Source organism: Benincasa hispida, chromosome 6 (genome assembly GCF_027475165.1).
Source record: "Benincasa hispida cultivar pf3 chromosome 6, pf3_genome.v1.1, whole genome shotgun sequence".
Taxonomy (NCBI): Eukaryota; Viridiplantae; Streptophyta; class Magnoliopsida; order Cucurbitales; family Cucurbitaceae; genus Benincasa; species Benincasa hispida.
The window spans coordinates 55,311,773-55,338,900 of NC_143483.1; the positions used below are offsets into that span (position 1 = coordinate 55,311,773).

The 27,128-nt window shown below is 32.7% G+C and overlaps 1 protein-coding gene across 2 annotated transcripts; it reads right to left on the reverse strand.

Moving 5' to 3' along the window:
• Positions 1–21,969: 21,969 nt before the first annotated feature.
• On the reverse strand, positions 21,970–26,168 carry LOC120079418 (alpha/beta-Hydrolases superfamily protein). Of its 2 annotated transcripts, none has more exons than XM_039033589.2 (10): positions 25,627–26,168; positions 24,750–24,930; positions 24,056–24,189; positions 23,832–23,941; positions 23,584–23,707; positions 23,306–23,461; positions 23,021–23,173; positions 22,778–22,857; positions 22,386–22,435; positions 21,970–22,311 (listed from the first exon to the last, which is right to left on the reverse strand). In XM_039033589.2, the coding sequence occupies exons 1-10, from the start codon at positions 25,993–25,995 to the stop codon at positions 22,169–22,171; spliced, it is 1,500 nt and encodes a 499-aa protein (XP_038889517.1). In that variant the 5' UTR covers positions 25,996–26,168; the 3' UTR covers positions 21,970–22,168. The 2 variants fall into 2 exon arrangements, with proteins under 2 accessions (XP_038889517.1, XP_038889518.2); XM_039033590.2 differs by having other exon boundaries at positions 24,750–24,925; positions 25,627–26,059.
• Between the last annotated feature and the right edge of the window lie 960 nt (positions 26,169–27,128).

Below are 27,128 nucleotides of genomic sequence, written 5' to 3' on the forward strand. Positions count from 1 at the left end.
TGTAAAAGTCTTGAGTGGAAACGTGAAGATCACCCCAATTTTGTTTTCCCACGATACTAATTTACAATAACCAGAATATGCATAAATTAAATTTACAACATACTAATAAAAATTAAAGAAAAAGAAAAATTAGGGCTTGAGAAACCCTTGCCTTTGAAGAACGAATTTCTTCACATATTTTCTTTCCTCCAAAACTGGTCACGTAGTGCCACGAACACGAAACTTTAATGGCCACAAACACGAAAAGAACCTCCTGTATTCTCTATTGGGATAAGAATCACTACAAAATTTGTGGGCTCTTAGATATTTGGAAGAGAGGGAGAGATTGAGAGGAGAAGAATTTACTGGGAAGTCTATTTCTCAGAGAGTACACCTTTTATTTTCAGAGCTCTATTTTTCTTCCAAAAAATGGTGAAGAAGTAGATCTCACAACCACCACACTCACACACGTAGGGAGTTGAGATAGATTAAAGGAGGGAAGTTATTTCCCTCCCTGAATTTCAAAAAATTAAAATTAATAATTAATTAATTAATAAATTTTAATACATATATATATATATATATATGTTATAACATATATAAAATATAATCTATGGTTTAATATTGTATCACATACAATATAACCTATAGTTTTAATTCTCTCATCGATGGTATTTAATATAAATCTCATTTATATTAAATTCAATAATATGAATCTAATTCACATAATTAATATTTGAATCATATTCAAATATTTATTTCCTCTCAAATAAACTTTATATTATAATGTATCAAATATATTATATTAATTATATCATATATAATTAAATTAAATTAATTATATCACATATAACTAATTCCCTCAATTAGTTTGAACAATTTAAATTAATCCTAAATTGATTCTTATTAAATCTCTATTAAGCTATAGAGAGGATCTCATGGACCTGTAGCTTGAAGCTCATTTGATACTTGAATAATTAATTAAACTCCTTTAATTAAATTATTCAACATCCATTAGTTGTCGGGCACTCCACCAAAGACCGACAACTACACTCTTCGCACTACAGATATATTTCTGTGTCCATTGGATATAACCAGTCAACGGTGTGATGACCCTTCACAAATTGTTCGTAAGTACAACTAGACCAAAATGACCATTTTACCCCTATAGTTACGTCTAACTCATTAAATACACTAATCCCTCTAATTAACAATAAATCATATCCAAATATGACCAAATCTCTCTCGAATTAAGAGAGGATGTAGTGTCACATTGTTCAAGCCCTAGAATCAGCCCTTAAAGGAGTAATTTATCTACTTACCCCAACATTGTGGAATGAGTGAATTTCATCTTGTATAGTTGTGTTCTCGGCTCCCCAGTTAGACAAATCCCCAAAATGGTAGGATTATTAATTCAGCGATCTGGCCACTCTCACCCATACAAATCAAAGAACCGCCCTCATAGGCAGCAATTCACAACTCACTCATGATTCAAGTCATATCACCTATGGTCATCTTGGTGAAATGTAAGTCTCTATTATGAACGACATTATATAATGAAACTAGTTATCTCATGGTACAATCTTATACAAACTCCTTTGTATAGAACACCCTCGTTCACATGTCTCCACATTAATGATTAGAATCAAATAATTTGTAGCACTTTACAACAATTGCAACATCTACAAAACAGGTTGTACTCATAGTGTCACCAGGATAAGGTATCTAGCCTTATCCATCTACTACAAACTAGTTATATTATCACTTAAACATGATCCACCTATATGTTTTTACATATATATTTAAGCTACAGATGATAACCATGAATGTTAGTTTATTGGTTTGTGGGTTTAATGCTACTAAATATCAAATAAAACATCTCATATTTTATTAAATAAATAAAATATTTGTGCAATACAATTACAAACTACAGGACTCTATGAGAGTTAAAGCATCAACCCCAACAATTTTGTCCTTCTGGGCAGCAGCTAGTAGGTTAGCTTTCCCCTTTCCACCTTTCTTCTTCTTCCACTTTTTGGTGCTAGAAGAAGAAGGTACAGACTTAGTTCTAAAGAACGATCCTCTGTAGAACTTCTTAGAGGACAAGGCAACATTTGCCTCTCCTTTTTGTTCCTTGGATTTCATCAAGGATTCGAAAGTATGTAGCTTGTTGAGCAAGGTGGTCAAGTTATAGTCAATCATGTTCATAACAACATTGCTACAAAACTGCAGTAAACTTTCAAGTTGAGATTTCAGGATGAAGCGAATTTGACTGGCCTCATCAATGACAGACTCATTCATCTCCGCCATGTTAAAGTGGACCATCATGTTGAGAACGTGTTCTCTAACAGATACCAATTCTTACATACGAGCATTGAAGATGTTTTTCAGAACGCCATGCCTGATTTGTGTGGACGGTTATCCTAACATTCCCCGCAGGGACTCCATGATCTTACAGGCAATGATCATGGGCTCATGCTTCTTGGCCAAGACTTTAGAATGGTTTGCTAAGATATATGCTTGGATCTTCTCATTTTCCCATATCTAACGATCATATGCCTCCCAAACGTTTCAAGGAGCATTTTGAGTAGAAACGAGAGGATAATCCTCCATTAGGATAAATCCCAGGTCATCAATGAATAATATTGAGTTGATTGTGTTTTTCCATGTAGCGTAATTTTCGCCAGTAAGTTTATCAGTGAGAAGTAAATATAGTGTCGTGGAAGTCATTATATAATTTGCTGAAACATACAATTTATTTTGAGTCTCATAACTCAATCTAAAGCACCAAGAGAATAGTAGGGAATTCTTTGTGGTGGTTCACGAGCAGGAATCAATGGGATTGCAACTGAAGATTTTGAATCAAAGGTGCATCAAAGGTTAGTGTTGAAACCTTGTTTTTAGTTGATGAGCATGCTTAGTTTAAAATCAAAATTAATGAATTAGAATGCTTAATGATCCTATTTTACTTCTGTTGCTTGCTTCTTCAATCCAACAACTTGTGTCAGAGCATCATTTAAGCATTCAATTCGGTTTAATTTTGGCTTAGCGGGTGTTGTTTTATAAGTTGTATGAAAATGATGAACTGATATAGTTTCTCTGAGTTTTGGCATTGTTTTGGTTTTGGCATTGTTTTGTTTTCAAGTATGTTGTAATTCTTGTAATTAGCATTTGTTTGATGAGCCTTAATGTGTGTTTAAGTGTCTATAATTTATATGGAGTCATTAGAATTGCAATTAGGTTGCAATTGAAGAAAGAAGTGAAGAAGGTCGAGCAACAGGAACCAGATTTTTAGAATCTGTTCAAAACTCGATGCTCGATGCTCCAAAACTTGATGCTTGATGCTCAAAAACTCGATGCACGACGCTTTACTCGATGACCAACTCGATGATATTTTGTGAAATACTCAATGTACAATGCCATACTCGATGGTACTCGATGCTTATACTAGATGGTATTTCGTGAAATACTCGATGAATGATACCATACTCGATGGTACTCAATGCTTATACTCGCTGGTATTTAATGAAATACTTGGTGCTTGAAGGCATACTTGATACTTGATGGGATACTCGATGCTTGATGGTACTCGATGGTTTTTTGCCCGATTCAGCACAGTTTTGAGCATTGGAGGTCCGGTTCAAGGCAATCTGAGCAATCCATAACTGTTATGAAGCCCTTTTTTTCTAGTTTTTGTAATAATTAGGTCTTTGCTTGCTTGATAATGCCAAAACAAAAACCATATTAGTTTATGTTTAGTTATTTACGCATGTGATGTATGTTATAATTAAATAAATCTTGTATGTGCATATAGTATGCCATGTAGACTTAAAATCCCACCATAAGAAGCATGTTACATGCATTGAAAGTATGTTATAAAATGTTATAATATATAGTATGCATGTATAGGGTTTCAAATGTTTTAATATAAATGTTATATTAAATATTGAATGCCTTTGATGTATTTTATGGATGTTTAGCATGTCTAAAATTTTGTAAGTTGTTATAAAATTGGGTTAGACATTTAAAATCCATAACAAAGATAAGTTGCATGCTCACGTAGGTTAATCACCTGTTTTAATAATTAAAATAAGTTAACATCTTGTAAAATATGGTTATAAATTCAACCGGTATATAATCCTGTCTAAGGCTAGGGGTATTTAAGTTGATGGTCTATGAAACACCTCTTACCTGGGGATTATGGCCAAATAATTGAGCGTTGCTAACCGGTTTTCATGATCAATACATGAGAAGTGTGAGGTTTTAAAACTGGTTTATCATCTAAACATCGTAGGTTAAATCCAAATATAAACGTTATACTTGGATAAAAACCTAGATTTAGGTTGTTTAATTAGCCGAAACAAACTTGAGTAAAATTATACCCAAATAAATGTTAGGACACTTTAATGAGAGTTTAATAGCATATATGATATGTTATTAGAACACTTCAGTGGGAATTTAGAATACTTTAGTGAGAGATCAATAACATATACGATATGTCATTTTTAGCTCTCACATCCCTAAGAGTTCACAATCTCTATCCATGTTTCGCTTCGTGTCACCTTGGAATGACCTCCATTCGAAAAGTGGGTACATGAATCGAAATTATTGTGAATAAGGGAAGTTATTCACAGCAAAATCAAAAGTGATATATTGATTTTCATTCTCACACCCTAAGAATTTCACACCGTGAGATTTATGCGACGCTTCGTGTCACCCTGGGAGTGACCTCCATTCGGAAAGTATTTGCATAAGTCAATATCAAGGTGAATGAGGGGAAGTTTTTCAAATTAAAATCAAATATACGATATATTGATTTCAATTCTCACGTTCCTAGAAAATTCACACCGTGAGATTCATATGACGCTTTGTGTCACCCTAGGTGTGATCTCCATTCGGAAAGTGTTTGTATGGGTCAATATCAAAGTGAATGGAGGAAGTAGTTTGTAGTAAGTGGGTGAAGGATATGTGTCAACGTATCCTACGGTTTCTTCTGTTTGTTTGGACCGTGAGATTCCTATGTTGCGCCTACTTGTCGTCTTTAAATTGGCCTTGCTAGTTGTTTTAACAACAACTATTCCCTCAGAGGGTTATAACATAGGATTCAAAACAACTCTTCAGAAATGGATAGGATTTCTTAGGTCGTTCTTTCCAATTCGGTAGTATCGTTAGGACCGACTTCTGAGGTTTGAAAACAGAGGGTTACACTTATGAAATTACTGAAGTATTAGTAATTTCTTACAAAAACGATAGCTAAATGACTATCAAAATATGACTTATTCTGGAGATAGTATTTAGTCAAGAATGTCTTGATATAGTATCATTGCAAAAATAATGAGAATTTGGGTACATTATTACTTTGTTAAAACCTAATTTGATTAAAAAGCAATTCACTAATAAAATTTGTTTATATTTTCAAAATGGCGAGTTATTTAGTACAATTATTGGCATCTGATAAACTTACTAGGGATAACTATGCCACGTGGTAAACAAATCTAAATACTATACTGGTGATAGATGACCTACGGTTCGTTTTAACATAGGAGTGTCCTCCCGTTCCTGGCTCAAAAGAAAACCGAATTGTTCGAGATGCATACGACAAATGGATTAGGGCTAACGAGAAAGTCTATGCCTATATTCTTGCCAGCATATCTGATGTATTGGCTAAGAAACATGAGAGCATAAGTACTGCCATGCAGATCATGGAGTCTCTGCGTGGGATGTTTGGACAACTGTCCTTCTCCTTGAGACTTGATGCTATCAAATACGTTTACAACTGTCGTATGAAAGAATGGGCCTCTGTTAGAGAACACATTCTGGACATGATGGTCCATTTCAACATAGCATAAGTAAACGATGTTGTCATTGATGAGAAGAGTTAAGTTGGTTTTATTCTTAAATCTCTTCTGAAGAGTTTCTTGCAGTTCTGCACGAACGCACTCATGAATCAAATAGAATATAACTTGACTACACTTTTCAACGGGCTACAGGCTTACCAGACCATGATGAGGGCTAAGGGATTGGAACCAGAAGTAAATGTTACTACTGCTGAGAAAAGAAGATCGTCCTCTAAGAAGCCTGATATTGCTTCTTCTTCATAAAATAAAAATATTCCAGTATAGAAGAACAAAGGGAAAGGAAAAAAAAAAACCTACTGGTAGAAAAGGCAAGGTTAATGTTGCAGATAAAAAAAAAATGTTTCCACTGCAGTGAAGAAGGGCATTAGAAGAGAAACTGCCCACAATACCTTGCGGAAAAAAGAGCAGAGAAAGAAAAACAAGGAAACTAATTCCTGAGGATTGCTTGCTATGAGATAGTACTCCAGATTGTGATTATAGAAGCATATCTCAAAGTGACCAGTGGGAGATGTTGTAGATGCTGTCAGAAGATAACCTTGTCTACCTTTTGTTATTATAATGAAAGTTATTTTATCTTGTTGTAAAGAACAAAGTGTATAAACGTTTTGTTATAAATGAAATGTTCATTAGCAAAAGTTATGTTTGTTCTATTTTAAAGCAATTTCTGTTAGAATCAACCTAGTTAAAAAGCTATTTGCAAATATTTAGATATTTAAAAATGGCTAGCAAACACAAAGGAAAATAGTTATTTAACCTAAATAATAAGTTTAGAACACTTGAAAGGTTCAAAGTGTATAAAACTTGTCAGGTAAAATAAAATACAGAATACCTCGATTGGATCAAAGTAAGGAATATAGAAAGTTTGAGATTTCTAGGGCTATTATGATATAACATAAAATCAAGTGAAAAACTTTCTACTCTTAGTTGCCTTAATTGTTTTTAAAAATGTTCCATAAAAGCAAATATACGTCAATAAATAGTTATTGATCAAAACTGATAGTGTAACAAAAGTTGTTTGAGCAGATGAGACTCATCTTACTCAAAGAGTTGAGAGTACCTCGATGTAGTGGGAGGAATGTATGACTTCCTAGCCATTATTGAGAAACAAGAGTTGCGAAAATAAGATGCATTCCCTATATAGTTTAATAAGAAGTTTGTTGTATACTAACGTGTTTTTAGTGATTCTCTCAGTTAAAGTGTTTGAGAATCTCTTAGTAAGACTAGGACTACAAGGTATATAACCTAAGGTAAGTGGGAGAAAAACCCATGGGTATATGATACCTAAAGGCAAACCATGGGTATGTGATGCCCTAGTTTATTGTATTTCTCCGTAAAACTCAAAAACTCAGTATTATACATTCATAAACATATGTTTCCATTGGGGTTTTAGTCCAAGTGGAAGTTTGTTGGGTTTTATGTCCTAAAACTCGTGGTTTATAAATAATAAACTTATTTCTGAAAATTCAATAAGTTGTTATTGAGTATGTGAATTGCTTATTTCATTTTAAAAAGAAATCCAATAAACCAAAAGATCCATGACTATTAGTTTGCTAGTTTATTGGGTGCCTTATTCTGGTAACACTATTGGATGCGGCCCACTCTGTATTTGTTACAAAGAGTTGTAAAGTGCTATAAACGAAGTGAACCTAATTCGTACATGTCATGACATGAGGAGTGGGGGCATCATGTGCAATGAGTTTGCACAAGATCAAACCACGAAATAAGCCACTCTTACTTTATAACGTTGTTTATTGTTTAAGCCTGACTATTTCACAACGACAAACTTGGTAACTTAACCTGAATTCTTAGCTAACTATGAACTCCTGTTTATTCAGGATTATCCTTAAATTTGCATAGGTGAGGGTTGGCTCAACAGTGCTAGCTCAATAAGCCTCCAATTTCAGGGGTAAGACCGAGTAGATAGTTAGGGATGTAGGGTGCGAGATGGAACTTATGGGGATGTAGGGTGCGAGATGGAATTCACTCCTACCCGCTTTCAGGGATAGTTGAGAGGTTGTTCTCTTAAGTGTTGATTTGGGTCTTGAACAAGGGGCCCCACCCTCTCATTGGCCTGAGAGGGACTCGGTTTGTTGATTAGATCACAAATCAATTGTACATTAGAGAAGCAGTGGAACATGAGAAACAAGAGGTAATCTTGGGGGTAAAACAGCCTTTTGACCCAGTCATTATTACGAACAACCTGGAAGGGTTAACTTACTAACCATGGTTATATCGAGTGGACACAAAATATCTACAGTGGGGGGAGTGCAACTACGAGCTCTAGTGGAGTGACCTAGTAGTTAACAAATGGGGGTTAATTCGGTGTAAAGAGTTTAGCCAATTAATCTCAGATCGTTGGATACCATGATTTGTAGGTCCACCAGGTCCCCCTACTAGCTCACAAACGGATTAGCCTTAAAATAGCGTGATAAGTTAATTTGAAATGTTCAAATTAGAATTAAGGGAATTAGTAATTATATGCAATATAATTACATGGTTAAAATTGGAATTAAACGGAATTGTAGAATCGATTAATATTTAAAAATGTTTTAAATATTAAATTCATGAATAGTGATTCATGGTAATGGAATTGGTGACAAATTAATTTAAATATTTGATATTTAAATTAATTAGAAAAATTAATTAAATTATTTAATTAATAGTTAATTATTAATTTTATTAGAAAATTTAATTTTGAATTAATTTTTTTTTAATTAATATAATTTCAGTTTTAAAATATAAATTAAAGACTGAAATTAAGTTTTATTTTGAAAAAGCATTTCAAATTAAAAAGAAAAAGAAGAAAATTGGAAATGGAAAAGTTGGGATTTTCTCACTTCTTCTCCAATTAACTTAGTCAATAATCCATTATACTTCAGCTTAATTAATTCAAGTTGGAGTTGTGATTTATGCAAGGCTATTAGTTGCATAATAATCATGCAATAAATACTGAAGAGTCTAAGTGGAATTCTTCATGCAATTGTTGCTAAAACTCTGAAATTCTGTATGTTCTTCAAGCTGCTGAAAACCAATACTATTTTCTCCAAATTCTCTTAAATTCAAGTTTATTTTGAGTCCCACAACTCAATGTAAGGCACCAAGAGAATAATAGGGGAAGTCCTTGTGGTGGTTCATGAGCAGAAATCAAGGAGATTGCAGCTGAAGATCTTGAATCAAAGGTGCTTCAAAGGTTATGTTGAAACTTTGTTTTTAGTTGGTGAGCATACTTAGTTTAAAGCCAAAATTAATGAATTAGAATGCTTAATGATTCTGTTTTACTTCCACTGCTTACTTTCTCAATCCAACAGAGTAAAAAGTTATGCAAATGTCATTCGTAGGGGGACACAAGAAAAGGTGCCTCGAGACTACAAACTAATAAGAGAGACCGAGGGATGTGTTGGCACACGTCTCGCTCCCATTTACTATAAATGCTCTCTCCATTCACCTTAGTATTAACCTATACAAACACCACCCATAGGAGGACACAAGAAAAGGTGCCTCGAGGTCGAGTATCTCACGGTGTGAACTTTGAGGAAGAAACGTGAAAAAAAAATTGATGTATCATATACCTCATTTTACTCCCAGTTAGTATTTTACCCAGGGTTATTTATCTTAGAAAAATATGACTACTTATTTTTACAAAGTGTTTATTATGACTACTTATTTTTACAAAGTGTTTATTTAAATTTGCCCAAAAGTAACATTTACTTTGGATCTTTGATTAATGTTTATAAAACACTTTAATAAACATTAATCAAGGATTGCATGCTTGTACCAAATCTATCTAATTTACCTTACCATGTCAATTCTCAGGTAGGGGTGTTTCGTTTTCATCAATTTAAATACCTCAGCTTAGACAGAACTAACCTTAGACAAAAGGTCCCTTATAGATACGTTTGCTACAAATTTAATCTTTTGATTAAAACCAATTTAATTCTATTGAACTAATTAAAAGATTAAACTTATTTCTAATCTCATTAGAAATGTGATCTTAGGTCTATGTGAATCATATTTTAAAATTATTTTACAAAATGATTTTAACCTACGTTTGCATACAACTCTGAATTATTGATTTTAATTTCTAATTTTACTTAATTATAACAATTATAAAATAAATTAAACAAATTAAAATCATCCATTGCATATTATGACATACTTAGTAAAATTATAATATTTATAAAATTACCTAAAGTAGTATCATGTTTCATACAATCTCAATTTTAGTAATTCATTACTTTAACCATACATAACATTTATATATACTAAAGTAATGAAATAATTAATAACATACATTCATCCATACATTCAAACTATATATTATAACGCTTATAATATAAACGATGCATGGTTATGTTATTAATGCATGCAAACATATATTATAACACTTATATTATATGATGCATGAGCATGCTATAAAATTAAATCATGCAACTATATATTATAACATTTGTAATATAGATGATACATGAATAATGCATAACCTATGATGGAATTTTACTATATGGTATACATTATGATATATATTAAAATAATAAATCATTCATCAAATGTATAATTTAAACAACAATAATCATGCAACTATATATTATAACATTTATAATATAAATGATGCATAAATAATGTATAATCTATGATGGGATTTTACTATATGATATGATGGGATTGGTGTCCTAATTCTCCCAGAATCTCGTAGTTTGTAAACTTTGTACATATTGTTATTAATAAAATAAGAGTTATTTTATTTGCATTTACTCATATCCAATAAATAAAGATCCATGGTTATTTTATGTAAACTTAAGCATGTATATGAGATATACAAGTGGATCATGCCTTAAGTAAGAACCAAAAAGGACTATAGTATATGGATTAAGGAGGGATACCTTATTCTGATGACACTACGGATACGACCCGTTTTGTACAGGTTTGCAAGTGTTGTAAACTACTATAAATGGCCTGATCCTGACCATTCATGTGGAGACATGCGAGCGAGGGTATCTTATACAAAGAGTTTGTATAAGACTGGACCACGAGATGATTCGTCTCTTTATATAACGTCGTTGATAATTAAGACTTACATCTCACTAAAACGACCATAGGTGACATGACCTTAATCTTGAGTATTTTGGAAACTTCTGTCTATGAGGGCGGTCCTTTGATTAGTATGGGTGAGAATGACCAGATTGTCGACTCAAAAAGTCTAACTTTTCGAGGATTTGTCTGATTGGGGATCTAGGAACTCAGTTACACAAGACGGAATTCACTCCTTCCCCGAAGCAGGGGTAAGTAGATAGATTGCTCCCTTAAGGGCTGATTCCAGGTCTTGAACATAGTGGTCACATCCTTTCTTTGGAAGAGAGGACCCAGTCATAGTAGGACTATGACTTATTGTTCATTAGAGGAATCAGTGGTACTTAAGGAGTTAAATGTAACTACAGGGGCAAAATGGCAAATTAATCTAACTGTACTTATGAGCGATTTGTGAAGGGTTATCGCAATGTTGATTGGTTGATATGAACACAGAAATATATCTGTAGTGAGAATAGTGCAGTTGTCGGTCTTTAGTGGAGTGTTCAACAGTTAAAAGATGGTGAACCCCATGACTAAAGAGTTTAGTCAATTATTCACGTACTGATGGAGCTTCAAGCTACTGGTTCATAAGGTCTCCTTGGTAGCTCAATGGATTCAAGTTAAGAATCAATTCTTGGGGTTAGTTTGAAGTGTTCAAATTAACAAGAGAAAATTCAATTATATATGATATAATTGGTGTGATGTATGAGATACATCAAGTGGAGGAATCAATGTAAATATGATTTATATTAAGTATTATAAAATAGAAAAAGAACTATGGTTTATATGTTTCATGAGATGAAATATTAAAACTATCGGTTATAAATATAATACGATAAGTTGGTTATCATATTTATTTATATTATATTAATTATATGATAATTAAATCTTTTTCTCTAATAACCAATTGTGTGGGAGGTTATTGGTGGTTTTATGGTAACCGTGAGATAAAAGAAAAAATGTTTTCCTAAAATTAGAAATTACTTCATTCGAAAAGAACTCACGGATAAGCTATCAAGTGAAAGAGTTTCACTAAGCGATGGTTGACAGAGACTAACCGATCGTGCAGCTTTGACTATACGATAGTCATTTAGTTGATCGTAGCTAAATGATCAAGTGGCATAGTCTATACGATAGGTTTCCGTTTGCTAAACGATCGAGCACATCTTCTATATGATAGACGGTGTATATCTTCCACTTGCTCGATCGTCTACTTGATCGTAGTCCTTCAGTCTCTTCCTCAAGCCAAGTTCATACAGGGCCCACAACTTCTAGATTCTCACACCAAGAATACCAAGATAACTATTGTGGTGGTGTTTTCACTCAGTTCGTGAATCGAATGAGACTCAATTGGTTTCGTGGAGGCCGTTCGTTGTGTTCGTATTGTTGTTCGTGTTGTTCCAGACGTTGTGTTCGAGCGTTGCTGTTTTTTTATGCATGGAGATTGATCGAGGGATTCGTGAAGAATGGTTCTCCAAAGGTATACATCCTCTATCCCTTGTATCACCTTAAAGCATGCTGTAATTTCGTTTTGTACATGACCTGTTAGTTTCCGTTCTTAGACTATATGTGTTCACTCGAATGGAATTTAGAACGATCTCTTCCGCTACCAAATTTTCTTTTGATCCAATTTCAGGGTAGCCTCATGGAAATCCTCATGCTTGATTTCCTTCATAGTATACATTATGACATATATTAAAAATAAATCATTTATCAAATGAATAATTTAATCAACAATTATGGATCGGGATTGGACTCCTAAGGCAATTAATTAAATTAATATAATACTTATATTAATTTAATAAATTAAAAAAACTAACTATTACATAATGATAGCCAAACTGGTTCAAAATAGGTGAACCGGGTCTTCAACTGTATGAATTGGATATCCCAGCACCTGAACTGCTCGAACCAAGCGAACTGGATGCGAACCAGATGAATCTCGAACCAAACAGCGTGCAAATTGGAAAAAAAATTCTGTCTTGGAGCAATGCAACACTGTGACCTAGCGTTGCAATGTTATGGAAAATTTTTCCATTCCGCCCTTCGCAGCGTTGCAACGCTACTGCAAAGTTACAAATTCTGTCGATCCTTCTCCGATTTGTACCTCGTTTTCTCTAGAAAAACACCATACGAACGACTTAAAACTTTCAAAATACAAACTCTATCACAATTTATGCCCAAAAACAAAGGGTCCTTATAGACCAATTTGTAAAATAAATCTATAAATCTAAATGTCCAATCCTTAAACATCCAAAAATTGCAAACCATTCACATTTCAATACAATTCATCAATATGAACAATACTACAGAATTTAACCCACCAAATCTATAAAAGAAATTTTGGAAAATTAAAAATTGGGACCAAAACCTTGCTCTGATATCAATTGAAGGAATGGTGAAGTTCCGCAACGGAAGCGGGATCGTTCCCAATTTTCAATATTTCACAAAAACATAAGATTATAGAGAACATTATGCATTATCATAGAAAATTACAACATGCATAAGAATAGAGAATAAGGGTAAGGTTTGAAGAACACTTACCCTTGAATAACCCTTCTTCACGACTTTCCTCTTCTCCGGTCATGAACCAAAACACACATATAGAAAAAAATCCCGAAGAGGACACTACCAAAAATGGGCCTCTTGTATTCTCTATAGGGGTTGAGAATTAGCAAGAGATGTGGGCTCTGCTATATTTAAGAGATGTGGGCTCTGCTATATTTTGGTAAGAGGAAGAGAGAATTGAGAGAGGAATTTCTCAGGGATGATCTAATGTGAAAAATACAGACAAAAACCCTTTTCCATATTCTTTGTAACTTCTTTTGGAGAAGATGATGATCTCCCGTTAAAACCACCCACCAACCACGTTAAGATCAAGAGAGAATTAAGGGAAGGGAAGTTATTTCCCTCCCTTTAATTTTAAAATTAAAATTTAATTAAAATATAATTTTAATTTAAATAAAAATATTTTATATATATATATATATATATATAACTATATGTTATATCATATATAACACATAACCTATAGTTTTTATATTGTACCCAATACAATATAACCTTTAGTTTTTAATTCTCTCATCAATGCATGGTATTTAATATAAATCACATTTATACTAAATTAAGTTATATGAACCTCATCCATATAATCGATATTTGAATCATATTCAAATTTAATTCCTCTATAAATAAACTTTATACTATAGTGTATCAAATACATTATATTAATTATATCATATATAATTAATTCTCTCAATTAATTTGAACAATTCAAATTAGTCCAAAATTAATTCTCAATATTCCTTATTGAGCTAAATAGATGAGCTTATGGACATGTAGATTGAAGCTTTATGGTACTTGAATAATTAATTAAACTTCTTTAATTAAATTATTCAACATTCATTAACTGTCGGTCACTCCACTAAAGACTGACAGTTGCATTCTTCGCACTACAGATATATTTCCATGTCCAATAACCTAGGGCAAGTGGGAGAAATATCAAGTATGAGATACCAAATGGTAAAACCATGGGTATGAGATCCCTAGTTTATTGTATTTCTCTTTAAAACTCAGAAACTCGGTCTTATATATTGAATATATAAGCTACCACTAGAGTTTTAGTCCAAGTGGGAGTTTGTTGGGTTTTATTTCCTAAAACTTGTGATTTGTAAACATTAGAACTTATTCTGAGAATTCAATAAAGTTGTTGTTGAATATATTGTTTTTTTAGAAATCCAATAAACCTAAGTCCCTTGACTATTATATGTGTACTTGAACTTTATGTGGAGACATACAAGTGGATCAGGTTCGAGTAAATAGTCAAAATGATCTATAGTATATGAATAAGGTTGGGTACCTTATAATGGTAACACTATTGGATGCGACCTACTATGCAGTTGTTACAAAGAGTTGTAAAATGCTACATACGAAGTGATCCTAATTTGTGCATGTTGAGACATGAGGAGTGAGGGTGTCCTGTGCAAATGAGTTTTGTGCAAGATCGGCCACGAAACCTGTCACTTTTACTTTATAAAACTATTTACTATTTAAGACTGACTATTTCAAAGTGATGACCTAGGTAACTTAACCTTAATCCTGAGCTAACTATGAACTCTTGTTTGTTCAGGATTATCCTTTGTTTTGCAAACGGTGAGAGTAGACCAATTGCCTCTGCTCAATAAGCTTACCATTTTGGGGATAAGACCAAATGAATAGCTGGGAACATAGGGTGCAAGAGGGAATTCACTCCTATCTGATTAGGATTAGTAGAGAGATTGTTCCCTTCAAGTGTTGATTCTGGGTCTTGAACAAGAGGCCCCACCCTCTCATTGGCCTAAGAGGGATTCGATTTGTTGATTGGATCACCAATCAATTGTTTATTAGGGGATCAGTGGAACTTAAAGAACAAGAGGTAATTTTGGGAGGTAAAACAAAGATTCGACCCAGCCGTTATTACGAGCAACCTGTGAAGGGTTAATTTACTAATCATGGATATATTGAGTGGACATAATATATCTACAGTGAGGAGAGTTCAGCTATGGGCTTTAGTGGAACCCATTAGTTAATGAATGGGGGTTAGATCGGTCTAATGAGATTAGCCGATTAATCTCGGATTGTTGGAGCCCATGATCTGTAGGTCCGCAAAGTCCCCCTACTAGCTCGTAAATGGATAAGCTTTAGGGTAGCTTGAGAAATTAATTTAAAACGTTCAAATTAAACGGAACAAGAGAATAAATATTTAAATATGATTTAATATATGAAGATGATTATTGTGCAAAAATTAATTTAATATTTGATATTAAATTAATTTAAGAAAATAAATTTTTGAATTTAAATGCTTTAAAATCATTTTTTGTTTTAAAAAAATGCAAAAATGTTTTGCATGGTTGCACAAAATGGAAAATGAATTTTCTCCATTACCATCATTTTTATGCTCACACAAAAGCCATTATTATCTCTACTTTGATTCTCCAACATGAGTTTCAAGCCATGCACTCCATCTCTTTGCATGTTCATCTAATATATATAAAGAAGATTGGAGTTGTTGGAGAATGATGAATGCAGCATTTTGAGAGAAAAAATTCTGTGAAGAAGAAATTGTCTTCTTCAATTGGCTACTGTGAGCTTCTCTTACTTCTTCATATCTTCAAGTTGTTCTTGAGTCTCACAACTCTGTTTAAATCTCCAAGAGCATAGTAGGAAAGACTTTGAGGTGGTTCACGGTGATATCAAGTGAAGACAACAGCTATACAAACATTTTCTTGGAAAGTTCATCAAAGGTATGTTCTGAAAACCTACTTTTTAAGGAAATACTTTAGTTTTTGCCAAATTGGTGAATTAGAATGCTTATGGATCCTTGATACTTTCGCTGCATGTTGTTTAACTCTTACATCATCTATTATAGATTATTTAGTTAATCACTTAAACATGATCCACCTGTATGTCTCTACATACATGTTTAAGCTACAGAAGATAACTTCAGATGTTAGTTTATTGGTTTTATCGGTTAATGCAACTAAATGTCGAATAAATATCTCATATTTTATTAAATAAATAAATTGTTTGTATATTACAATTACAAACTACAGAACCCACGAGATTTAGGGCATCAACCCAAACAGATGTTCCATCAATTCTACCGATTTTCTTTTTATGAGATTCAAAGAATTCCACCACATCCAAATTCTTCTTATGGGATGGGTCAAATATGTCATTATCCTGGTATGCAAAATTTGCTTCCATATTTTTTCTCTAATTCCTTTAAGGATTCTTGATAGAGATAAACTAAGTGTTTTGTCGTACGACTGATAACTTGTAGAAATACAGGTTATTGTCTCTAAAAGGTTGGAACAATTAGTATTCTTAGTGATAAAAATGCATTCATCGTAAGGAAAAATGCATGAAATTCCTTTACACATCACTAATGCATACAAAAATAGCTTTCTTGTTAAATTTGCTTCACTAACACATCTAATTGCACGAATACAAGAAATTTCACCAAGTGACACAGACCAAGCTAACGCGAGGGAATGCATTCAAATATGCCCGACACAGAAGAGATACATTAGCTTGTGCTTTATCTGTCAAATCACCACTTACAGGTATAGGCATCTGACTGGCGACGTCTGAAAAGCTCTGAAATGGCAGGCGGCTGACCAGGGCATGGAATTTAATGTGAGTCTTGTCACAAGTTGCTGAAGGAAACGCCTACAAATAGGGAAGTTTGCTGCTAAGAGAAATAGTTAGACATATTACAAGACTTAGAGGATTCAGATAGCTAGAAGCTTTGCCGTTGCAAGAAGAAGATAGAAGGAAAAGATCCATTGTCATTGTTGATCAAGAAGAGTTGTTGGAGACTAAGCTCGAAAGAGAATTCTTTATTATCTCTTCATCAAGTTGGTTACAACAAATATTTAAATCAAGCCAAAGAGAACAAGAGATTGAACTCTATGGCTTGACTTCTTTCTCTTTTTTTACTTCACTTTCATTTAACATCCCATTCGATTAAATTGAGATTGTTGTAAACATATTTGCTATCTTTAAATTCAATCTTACATTTGATCAACCTGCTCTTATTTCTCTATTTACATTCAAATTTGTGTGTGGCTGCCATTTTTCTGACTTGTTGCATACTTGAATTCCATGCTTTAATCATCTTGATCACTTGATTGAAGTTATTACATAGTTAAATTGTTCGAGAGAGTAGGTTAACTAAAAAATGCATCGAATCAGAATACATAGTAGGTCTAGAGATAAAAATACTTGTGTTTTCACCATTCGCTCTGTCACCAACGCATGCATCCTAGAGATAAGAATACATGTAGCATTCGCATTGAGAAATGTTGAACAACACGATCTAAGGAACAGAGACGTATGCATACACATACACTTGGTTTGTAAACAAACATCCACATAATCTTCATCCCACTCTCACACCTTCACACACTTGTTCATTTAGCTTGGAATCAATGCGTACCCCTAAACACTTAGCATCATTCACCCATAAATTCCTTTTTTTCCCCCTTGAACTCCTATGTTTTCTTCCATGCGTGCATTGAGCTTAGTGTAAATAATTTTCACTCTCATTAATCTGGTAACCGTCTACAATTGAAGCAATGTAAGGACTGCGTTAGATTGTCCAAAAATCCATGTGTTTGAACCTGGACTTACCAGGAAGCCTGAGTCAGATTTATATTTGGGTTTCATTCACGAAAGCTTGTACGCATTATATAAGTGTGCCACATCCACTTCTACGCATCGCCTACTCTTCTCACATGGAGAAGCAACTCACCATTCATCTCTATTCATCTAGTATCATCTTTTACCCTTATTCATAAGCACTTTTAGATACAAATCACGAGGCAAACAACGACAGATACATGACCAATGTTCAGTCATTCCACATCGGAAGCATTTATTTTCAACACTTTTTGACATTTATCTTGTAGAGGTTTTCCTTTGTAATCATCATTTTGTGTGGTTCCTCTTAAATTTGAATGATTAAAACAATCACCACGAAAATAATAATTATTTCTTCCTCTGCCATGTTCATGACCTCAACCACGACCACAGCCTCGATTATGATTATTATTAAAATTCACAGCATTCACTTCAGGAAATCGTGTCATCCCAGTTGGTCAAGATTCATGATTTTTCATTAATAACTCATTGTTTTGTTCGGTCACGAGAAGATATGCAATTAGTTTATAATATTGTTCAAAACATTTCTTTCAATATTGTTGTTGCAAGAGCATATTTGAGACTTGAAATGTAGAAAATGTTTTCTCTAACATATCAGCATCAGTGATTTTCTCTTCGCATAACAACAATTTTGAACTGATTTTAAATAATGCAAAGTAGTAATCACTTACTGATTGGAAACCTTGTAGCCTCAAGTACATCCATTCATAACGAGCTTTAGGAAGAATAACTATTTTTTTATGATCATACCTCTTTCAAATTTTTTCACAAGATACAGAGATCTTTTATTGTAAGATACTCTATTTTCAATCCCTCATGGAGATGATGATGAAAGAAAATCATAGCTTTTATTTGTCCTGAATAGATGTCGTATTTCCTTTTTTAATAGCCTCTTTAAGATTCATAGCATTTCAGGTGGATTTCAGCATCAAGTATCCATGACAAATAATTACTGTCGTTATATCAAGGGCGAAAAATTCTAATTTTGTGAGATTTGTCATGGCAACATTATCATCAAATATTATATTTATATTAAAAATTCAATTGATATTAAATATGTAAAATAACGTTAAATTAATTTATAATAACAAAGAGGAAACCGACATACCTTTATAACCTACCTTTAGCGAGGAGAACGATAGGAGCTCGTGCTAATAACGTGTTGTGAACTTGAGAAACACAACAGAACACATATACCAATAAAATATAATATTAAAATAAATATAATAAAATAATAAAATAAATAATATTTAAATAAATTAACAAAATATAAAATAAGAAATTTCTCAAAATTCTCCACTTTCTCCAATTTTCATGGACTTTGCCCAATGTGTGTCTTTCAAAACCCACTAAATACCATTATACGCAATTTGGCGAGTAAAAGATGGATTACATAGACACTAACAATATGTAATTTTGAGACACGTGGACAATATTTTGGAAAATGAGGACATGACACATGATCAATTGACACTAAGCATGTCCATCTAATAATAATTATAATAACTTTAACTTTTTTCTTCTCTTCCTCAATTTTCAATGAGAAATTTTTCTATTAAAATCTTGAATTAAAAATATGAAAAAATTAAAGTTAGTGTTCTCATTTAGACTGATATGGTAAAAATTGATTTTTTTTTTCTTTTTTAGAGTATGGAATATATGTGTTCAAACTTATATCGTCATGGTAAACATTGATTTTTATAAGTTTGGGGTATACGACCATATTTTAAGTCGATATGGCATGTGTTTCTTTCAATTCTTTATCATATGAGATTATATAGTATTTGAAGAGAAATTATTATGGGATTAAACAATTTGACTATGGACATTTTTTTTTTTACCCAAGATATAATATATAGTTGAAGGGTTAATGCTTTAGAATTTTTCATGTGGAATTCTATATGCCTAGCATTGTGGTTCTGTGTCAATTTTTTTCTGTAAGGTAAGGACTCCATGTACCTACTAGTAAATAAAAGAGAAAAACACTAACTAACTCGCAGATATCTTGTATTTGTATTTATGATATGCGTTTTAGTTTTTGTTATTTATATATTTTTTTTATAAAAAATCAATTTCGTTTTTTTCCCATGTTGTCTTTTTTTTTTTTTTTTCCTTTGCCCATAGAGGTATTATTCTTTTCTTTTTCTTTTTTTTAGAAGAATTAATATTTATTTTGTTTTATTTTGATTTTGTAATCTAGAAACCTAGATTTGAAATTGGAAAAGATAAATATATATTTTTTCGAATTTGTTTAGATTATTTAATCTACAAAACGTAAATTTAATTTGTCTTTTTTTTTATTTTATTATAAATATGTTAAATTAGGTGTAATGTCGACACCTATTATTAATGTCCATTGTTCATGTGTCACTTATTCATTACATGTGTTGTTCATGTGTCTCAAGATTACACACTACTAGTATCCATGTAATTCACCTCCTATTTGCCAAATATAAATAGTGGCATCGGTGGGTTTTGGAAGACACACGTATACCAATACAATCTAAAAATATTAGAGAAAGTAGAGAAATTTATCTTTTGTTGTTTTATTTATTTTATGATATTTAATTATTATAGTATATTTATTTTAATATTATATTCTATTGGTATCCGTGTTCTCGTTGTGTTCCTCAAATTCACAACATAGTTGATTTTTTTATTAGATTTTTGTTCATAAATCTTTTTTAAAATTCAAGAGAGAGGAGCATAATTGTCAATTAAAAAAATATATTCATTTATTATTTAATGACTTTAGACATTTTTTAAATGAAAATTAGGTTTAGATATTTTTCGAAATCACATTCTAAAATCTTGGGTGGTTTGTTTTGTGGTAATCTTAGATTATTGCCATATGGGCATCTAGATTCTATTGTGATCATTTGATTCCATTATGACATCTCTATTCCCATTCAAACAATAGATTTTTCAAGATTAACTACTATTAGACATCGTAAAATTACAATCTCTACCCTTATCCCTAATTAGTATATATAATTAGTCACCACATTATTTTATTTTTCTCCTCATTTTTTAATTAGAATTCTTCGACACATAGGCTCTCACATAGAACTCTAATGAATTTTGTACAAGGTATTTTCACATTCATTTCTTATTTTTTCTCCATTTTGCATTTCCTTTCTTAATTTTTCCTATCCTTTCACATTTTTGTTATTGGTGTTGTCTACTTAATTTTGATCCTTTTGTTTTTTTCATGTGAGATTTATGTTGAGACAGCACTTTGAAATTGGAGGTTTCAATGTCTCTCATTTAGCATAGAGCACACTTTAGATTGGGTTTATGTATTTTCTTTTTATTGCATTCTTTGTTGAGACTAGATCATAACTAGGGTTAATTTTTGTATATTTGCGTCTTTTTTTTGGGAAAAAAAAATCTTGATTGTGTTTTTTTGTTGAATCCATAGCACAACATAGTCCTTTGTATTTTTTTTTTTTTTTTTTTTGAAAAAACCTTTTGTTCTCCTTGTTAAGACTTGAATCTAGACCTTATTATTAAGGTATGACTTTCACTATATCAAATTTTAATTTTAGAAGTGTCTATCCATTCTCTTAAACTTTTGATTTTTTTCTTTGAACCTTAAAAAAAAATTCTAATAAATTCTTAAGCTCTTAATTAAAATTAAGTATCATTAGATTCTCAATTTAAGTCAAGACCTAGTTCTACCGTAAAAGACTAAAATGACTAAAATTGTCATAAATTATAAAGTATATAAACTAATCGTTACATAATCAACATTCAATGACTAAAATGTAAAAATTTTCAAACCAAAAGTATATTTTTAATCTAGAGTCAAAATAAATAAGCTAAGTTGTGAAAGTATGAAGATTACCAAAAAGCAGAAGAGTATTTGAAATGATTACTTTTAAACCATAAGTTGAGTGCTTTTTAGAAACTAAGAAGAGTAGAGATGGTTCTTCCCAGGGTAATTTAATTTGGGTAGTAAATGCAGAACCTTTTGGAACTGAAACTGGAATGATACACTTCAAAGTACTTGAACAAAAATCAGAATCACTCCCTACTTGAACTTAAACTGACAAAATTCATTAGATGAATTTCTTGTCTTGTTTCATATCTGCATAATACACATTAATCCATTGATGAATAATCTCCACTTCTTGCCTCCTCTGCTCGACAAGCCAGTCAGGGTCATCTTTTGTTGCTGATCGAAAATCGACATGGTGGGCTCCTAATACCAGGACACTTTGGTTAAGTCTTTACACAGACGACAAGAGAAATGTCTAATTTATCGATTCTACATACCTTTCTCTGTGACGATGGCAACGATACTGGTTGAAATATTTCTCAGCACCCTGAGAGAAGTTGAATTTATTACCATCACTCAGATCAATGATCAGAAAAAGGAAGAATTCGGCAAATCAGGCATTCTTGAACAAACTTAGAAATGAAAACATTTACGTCAACAATTGATAACGCGTTCATCTGACAAACCATGCCTATTTGATGCTTCATTGAAGATCAAAAAGCATATTTTTCTTGAAAGATTTTGAGAAATAATTCAAATCCACTATTTTCAAGCATAACCACATATTAGCTTCAGATCAGTTTTAGTTAAGTTTCCTGCATATCTCATTCGTTGTTCTCGTAAAACAGCAAGAATGGTTTGAAAAGAAATAAATTTTTGTATAACTGACCCTCCTCTGCTCCATGGATCTTGCATTCCATTAGAAAATATGATATTGCTGCCAAATCTTTTCAACACTTCCTCAATTCTCTGCAACACAACAGAAACTAGCCCTTAATCATCAACCACAAGGAATTACGTCATAAAATTGCCTCTTGATCTCAACTGTTTTTTTTTCTAGTAGTTTTGTTTTCTTTGCATGTTTGGAAATGCAGTAAAGAGACCGAGATAAAATCAAGAAGACAAATCTCACTTCGCCACCGAATTCAGTGGTGATCCAATGTGGACGAGGTGAAACTCCATATTTCTTCCTGCAATCTGTTGCAAATTCTTCATAATCAAACTCGCTCGGAGGGAACATGCTCTCGTTGGAACAAGTCATTGGCATCACCATCTCTGTACAAGCCTTCATTCAAGTTAAAGCAGAAGGTGAATTTTGGTTTCACAATCAGAAGAGTTCTAATCAATCAAATCATAATGAAACTTCTGAAGTAAGACATAAATAGGATTGGCAGTGGCTTCAAGGAAACCAACAGACCTGCCAGTTCCAACCACTAAGACCGTGAAGATCGGGTCCGTTTTCCAGGTTAAAGCATTTCTCTCCATGTGAGTAATTGTAATACAAGCTCGCAGCAGCAAAAACCTTGTCAAGCTTGCTAGTTTCTGGTGCAAATGCGTCAATAATCTTACACATCTTCATCAATCATAACCAATGGTAAAAAAAAAAGTGTTTTAGATATCTTTGAATGATCTTATACGAAGATTTAGAATGTGAGATAAATCACAATTTATAAGTTATATAAATCTCGATCTCACCTCTTGTATAGGATAGGCAGGCAATGGCCTCATAAAATTCGCTTCAGTCGGGTAATTTACCATTGTAGTGTAGACAAATGCTGACCATAACCAGTCTCGAACTGAGGATACTGAATGAAGGTTCCTGTATTTCCCCCGGCAGAACAGAGGAAACATACCGTTAGTTCTTATTAACAGCTTATTCAAATTGGGAATTGTGAAGAGGGAGGTTGCAGCTAACAAAACTGAAAATACAAAGTCCTTTTTACTTGCAAGTTCTGAATGTTTTACTTAGTTCAGCCAACCCCTCTTCAGTAAATGCTTGCTGAAGCTCTGCCCAACTCCCTTTTATCACTTCATAGCAATTCAAGCTAGCATCCTGCCAGCATAAAACTAATGAGAAAGAATAAGTAGTATAGATGAGCAATGAAATAAAAGAAACTGAGCATGTTTTGACGGATCGGCCACAAAGACAAGAGAAAGTAAGAGAGACCTTGAAATCCTGAGAAACGGCATCATAGAAGCTTGACCTCGGTACGATGTTATCAAAGTGTAAAATGGGTGCTGAAGATGCCAAAGCTCCAATAGTAATATGTGGGTATTTCATTCTAAACCAGGCTGCTAGCACTGAGAGGTAAACCCGGAAATAGATAAGATTCTGATGTCAAGAATTAAAAATGATATGATATTGTGGAAATCTTCCATTGTCTTTTCAACATCACCAAAACAATTGGTAAAATGTGTCACAAGTTTCTTATGAATAACAGTTCCTAAACTCATGTAATCTACCTGCAAAGGTTCCTCATTATCATTAGACCATAGATGTTTAACTATCAAAGTCACTTAAAGCAAATTTTGACATGTTGACACCTAAGGAGTCAGGGACGGATCTTCATTGTTGACTATTCGGCAAAAAGTAAATGTATAATCTAAAAACTCAAGATTTGGAGATACCAATTTGTTACAACTAAGACATAGTTGTATAAGCAATCACTTAACAAGTACCATGATGTATTACACATGCTTTGTCTTGGTAAGTTATAGATGCTCATACAGTTAAACAGTCAAAGTAAAAAAGCTGAATGTTGCATCAGGTTTTGGCTTACAACCAAGTAAACTCACTCATCCCATCAAAAAATTAGCAAAGCAAACTAAGAGATCAAAATGGTGAACTTTTTTTTACTTACTTCCTCCATAAGACCCCCCAAACACAACAACAGGGGAAGCTTCAGAAGAGAGGTTTTGCTTCAAACTTCTTATCAAAACTGCATAGTCAGCCAAAGCTTGTTGTGAAGTCAAGTAACCCAATGTTTCTGCCGAGTTATACGAGTCCATTCCAAACGGCTTCGATTCTCCATAAAATCTATGCTGATCAATAAAACAGGAACAAAATCATCTAAATCTTTCTCTGGAATGCCCAAAAAAAGCTTTATGCTTCCACTAAACAACAGGAACTAAAATTAACACCATTCAAATCCACCACTTCCACTAAATAACTCGCACTTCTTGTTAACTATCCTGGAAACCTGTCCTAGAATTTCACAAATTATCAAACACCCAGAAACAAAAACAACACAAATTAGCTCTTGATTATGCCTGGGGATTAACCCATGTTGTGTGTGTGCTTTCAGTCTCAATAATCACACAAACATGGACCTTTCGAGAAGGTAAAATCAGCTAAATCATTTAGTAATGCCATGAAAATTATGAACAAGAACAATACATTAGACACAAACATGGACCTTTCTAGAAGATAAAACCAGCTATTATCAGTTAATAATGCCATGAAAATTGACAAGAACAAAATATTAGACACAAACATGGACCTTTTCTTCTCTTTTTTTTTTTTTGTCGGATTAGCTCATGCACACCACGACCAACTTACGAGACAACCACCCTACAGAATTAAACATGGACCTTCAAGGAGATAAAACTAGTCAGATCCGTTAATAATGGCATGAAAATTGCATACAAAAAACAAAACAATGAACACCTCCATCCCTACCCCCCCCGAAAAGAAAAGGCAACAGAAAAACAAAAGGCTCTTATTTTTTAGAACAGTACTTCAATAAAAACCAGAAGGGCATGGAATTTTGGAGCAATATCCGGCAAGAAACCAGTATTGGCAGCAAACCATTCAATGTCACCCTCATTGCCAGTGTAAACGAAGATTGGAGCTCCATTTCTCCAGTATTGCTCATTAATCAAATACTTCTGGTAAAATCTTTTGGAACTCTTTGGTGTGAAGGTGAAATGATCTAGCAGCTGAGGATAGAAACGAGTCTCAAAAGGAATCTTTGGCTTCAAACTTGTAACTTGCTTTAAGGAATCAACTGGGTAATGTACTCTTGGGAAAAGTGTTGTGGGTATTGCAAATGCCATACACAAAGGGAACAGAAAAATCAAGAGAAGAAAAACCCCTTTTAAACCCATTTTCCCCCTTTCTTCACAGTGCTCTCAAACTCCAAAAATGCTGAAAGAAACGAACAAGAAGATTAAAGGGTTTAGTGAGATTTTTTGGTTTTATCCTTCAGCACCAAGAGTTCAATAATGCTCAAAGCTAAATGCTTGCCAACAAATGGGATAGAAGAAAATCAAACGAAATCGCTTTCTTTCATCAATAAGACTATAAATTGTGTCATTTTATGTCACTGTCATGGTAAAATGTGCAACATTGTTCTTGCAATAGAGTGTGAAGTGACAGAAGTGGATAGCTCATCTGTCAGATTTTGTATTATTGCTTCAAAATAATCCAAACTTTTACCTTATTTGTGAAAGCAGTTTAAAGAGGGATTACTACAATGATTGAAAAATTTAAAACAATAGTTCATAGTTCGTACTATCTTCCGGCTTCCCATTTATCATTCGTCATATCAAGTTCGTAATCATTCTAAAATAAGCTTTTAATCCTTTGAGATTAATTTGATATATAATTTTATATTTTTAAATACAGTTTTTATATTATCAAAATTATTTTGAATAAATAAAACATGTCTCGTAGTGATTTTAAAAATGGTAAAAATTGTTTTAAGCATTTTAGAATCATTCCTAAACATGCTCAAACATGTTCTTAATCTCAATTCTCTAATTTATTTCGTGAAGATTGAACGGAGACTCCATGGAAAATTTGTGGGAATCAAATTCTTGATCAAGAACCATTCTTTGTTTATTTTATTTATTTTAATTTTATTAGTAAATTATATGACAAATATCAATTTGTATTCCTAAAGTTGTAGTTGTATCAATTAAAACCATGAATTAGGGTCCGTTTAGATTAATTGGAGAAAAAATATTTTTTAAAGAACTCATTTTTTTTTAAACACTTTGATAAAATTTAATTAAAATACACTTGGAAAATTATTTTGAATGACTACCAAACACTCCAATTTCTTCTATGATGACTTATTTTTTAAAAATTAAATATTTGAAAATGTATTCCAGACATACCCTTAATAATTATCAATTTTGAACTTTCGTGAGTATATCGATTTACACCATTTCTCTATATTCCATTCAACCAATTCGTGTACAATTTATTATTTGAGTAGATTAACTCTTAAATATTC

Bases quoted from the DNA above. Each gene is read 5' to 3' on its own strand.
- LOC120079418 (XM_039033589.2), bottom strand. From the start codon at position 25,995: ATGGGTTTAAAAGGGGTTTTTCTTCTCTTGATTTTTCTGTTCCCTTTG. The intron at 23,942-24,055 runs GTCTCTCTTACT...TTATGCTGGCAG, and splicing joins CCGTTTCTCAGGATTTCAAG to GATGCTAGCTTGAATTGCTA. The intron at 22,312-22,385 runs GTATGTAGAATC...TCCTGGTATTAG, and splicing joins TGCCATCGTCACAGAGAAAG to GAGCCCACCATGTCGATTTT.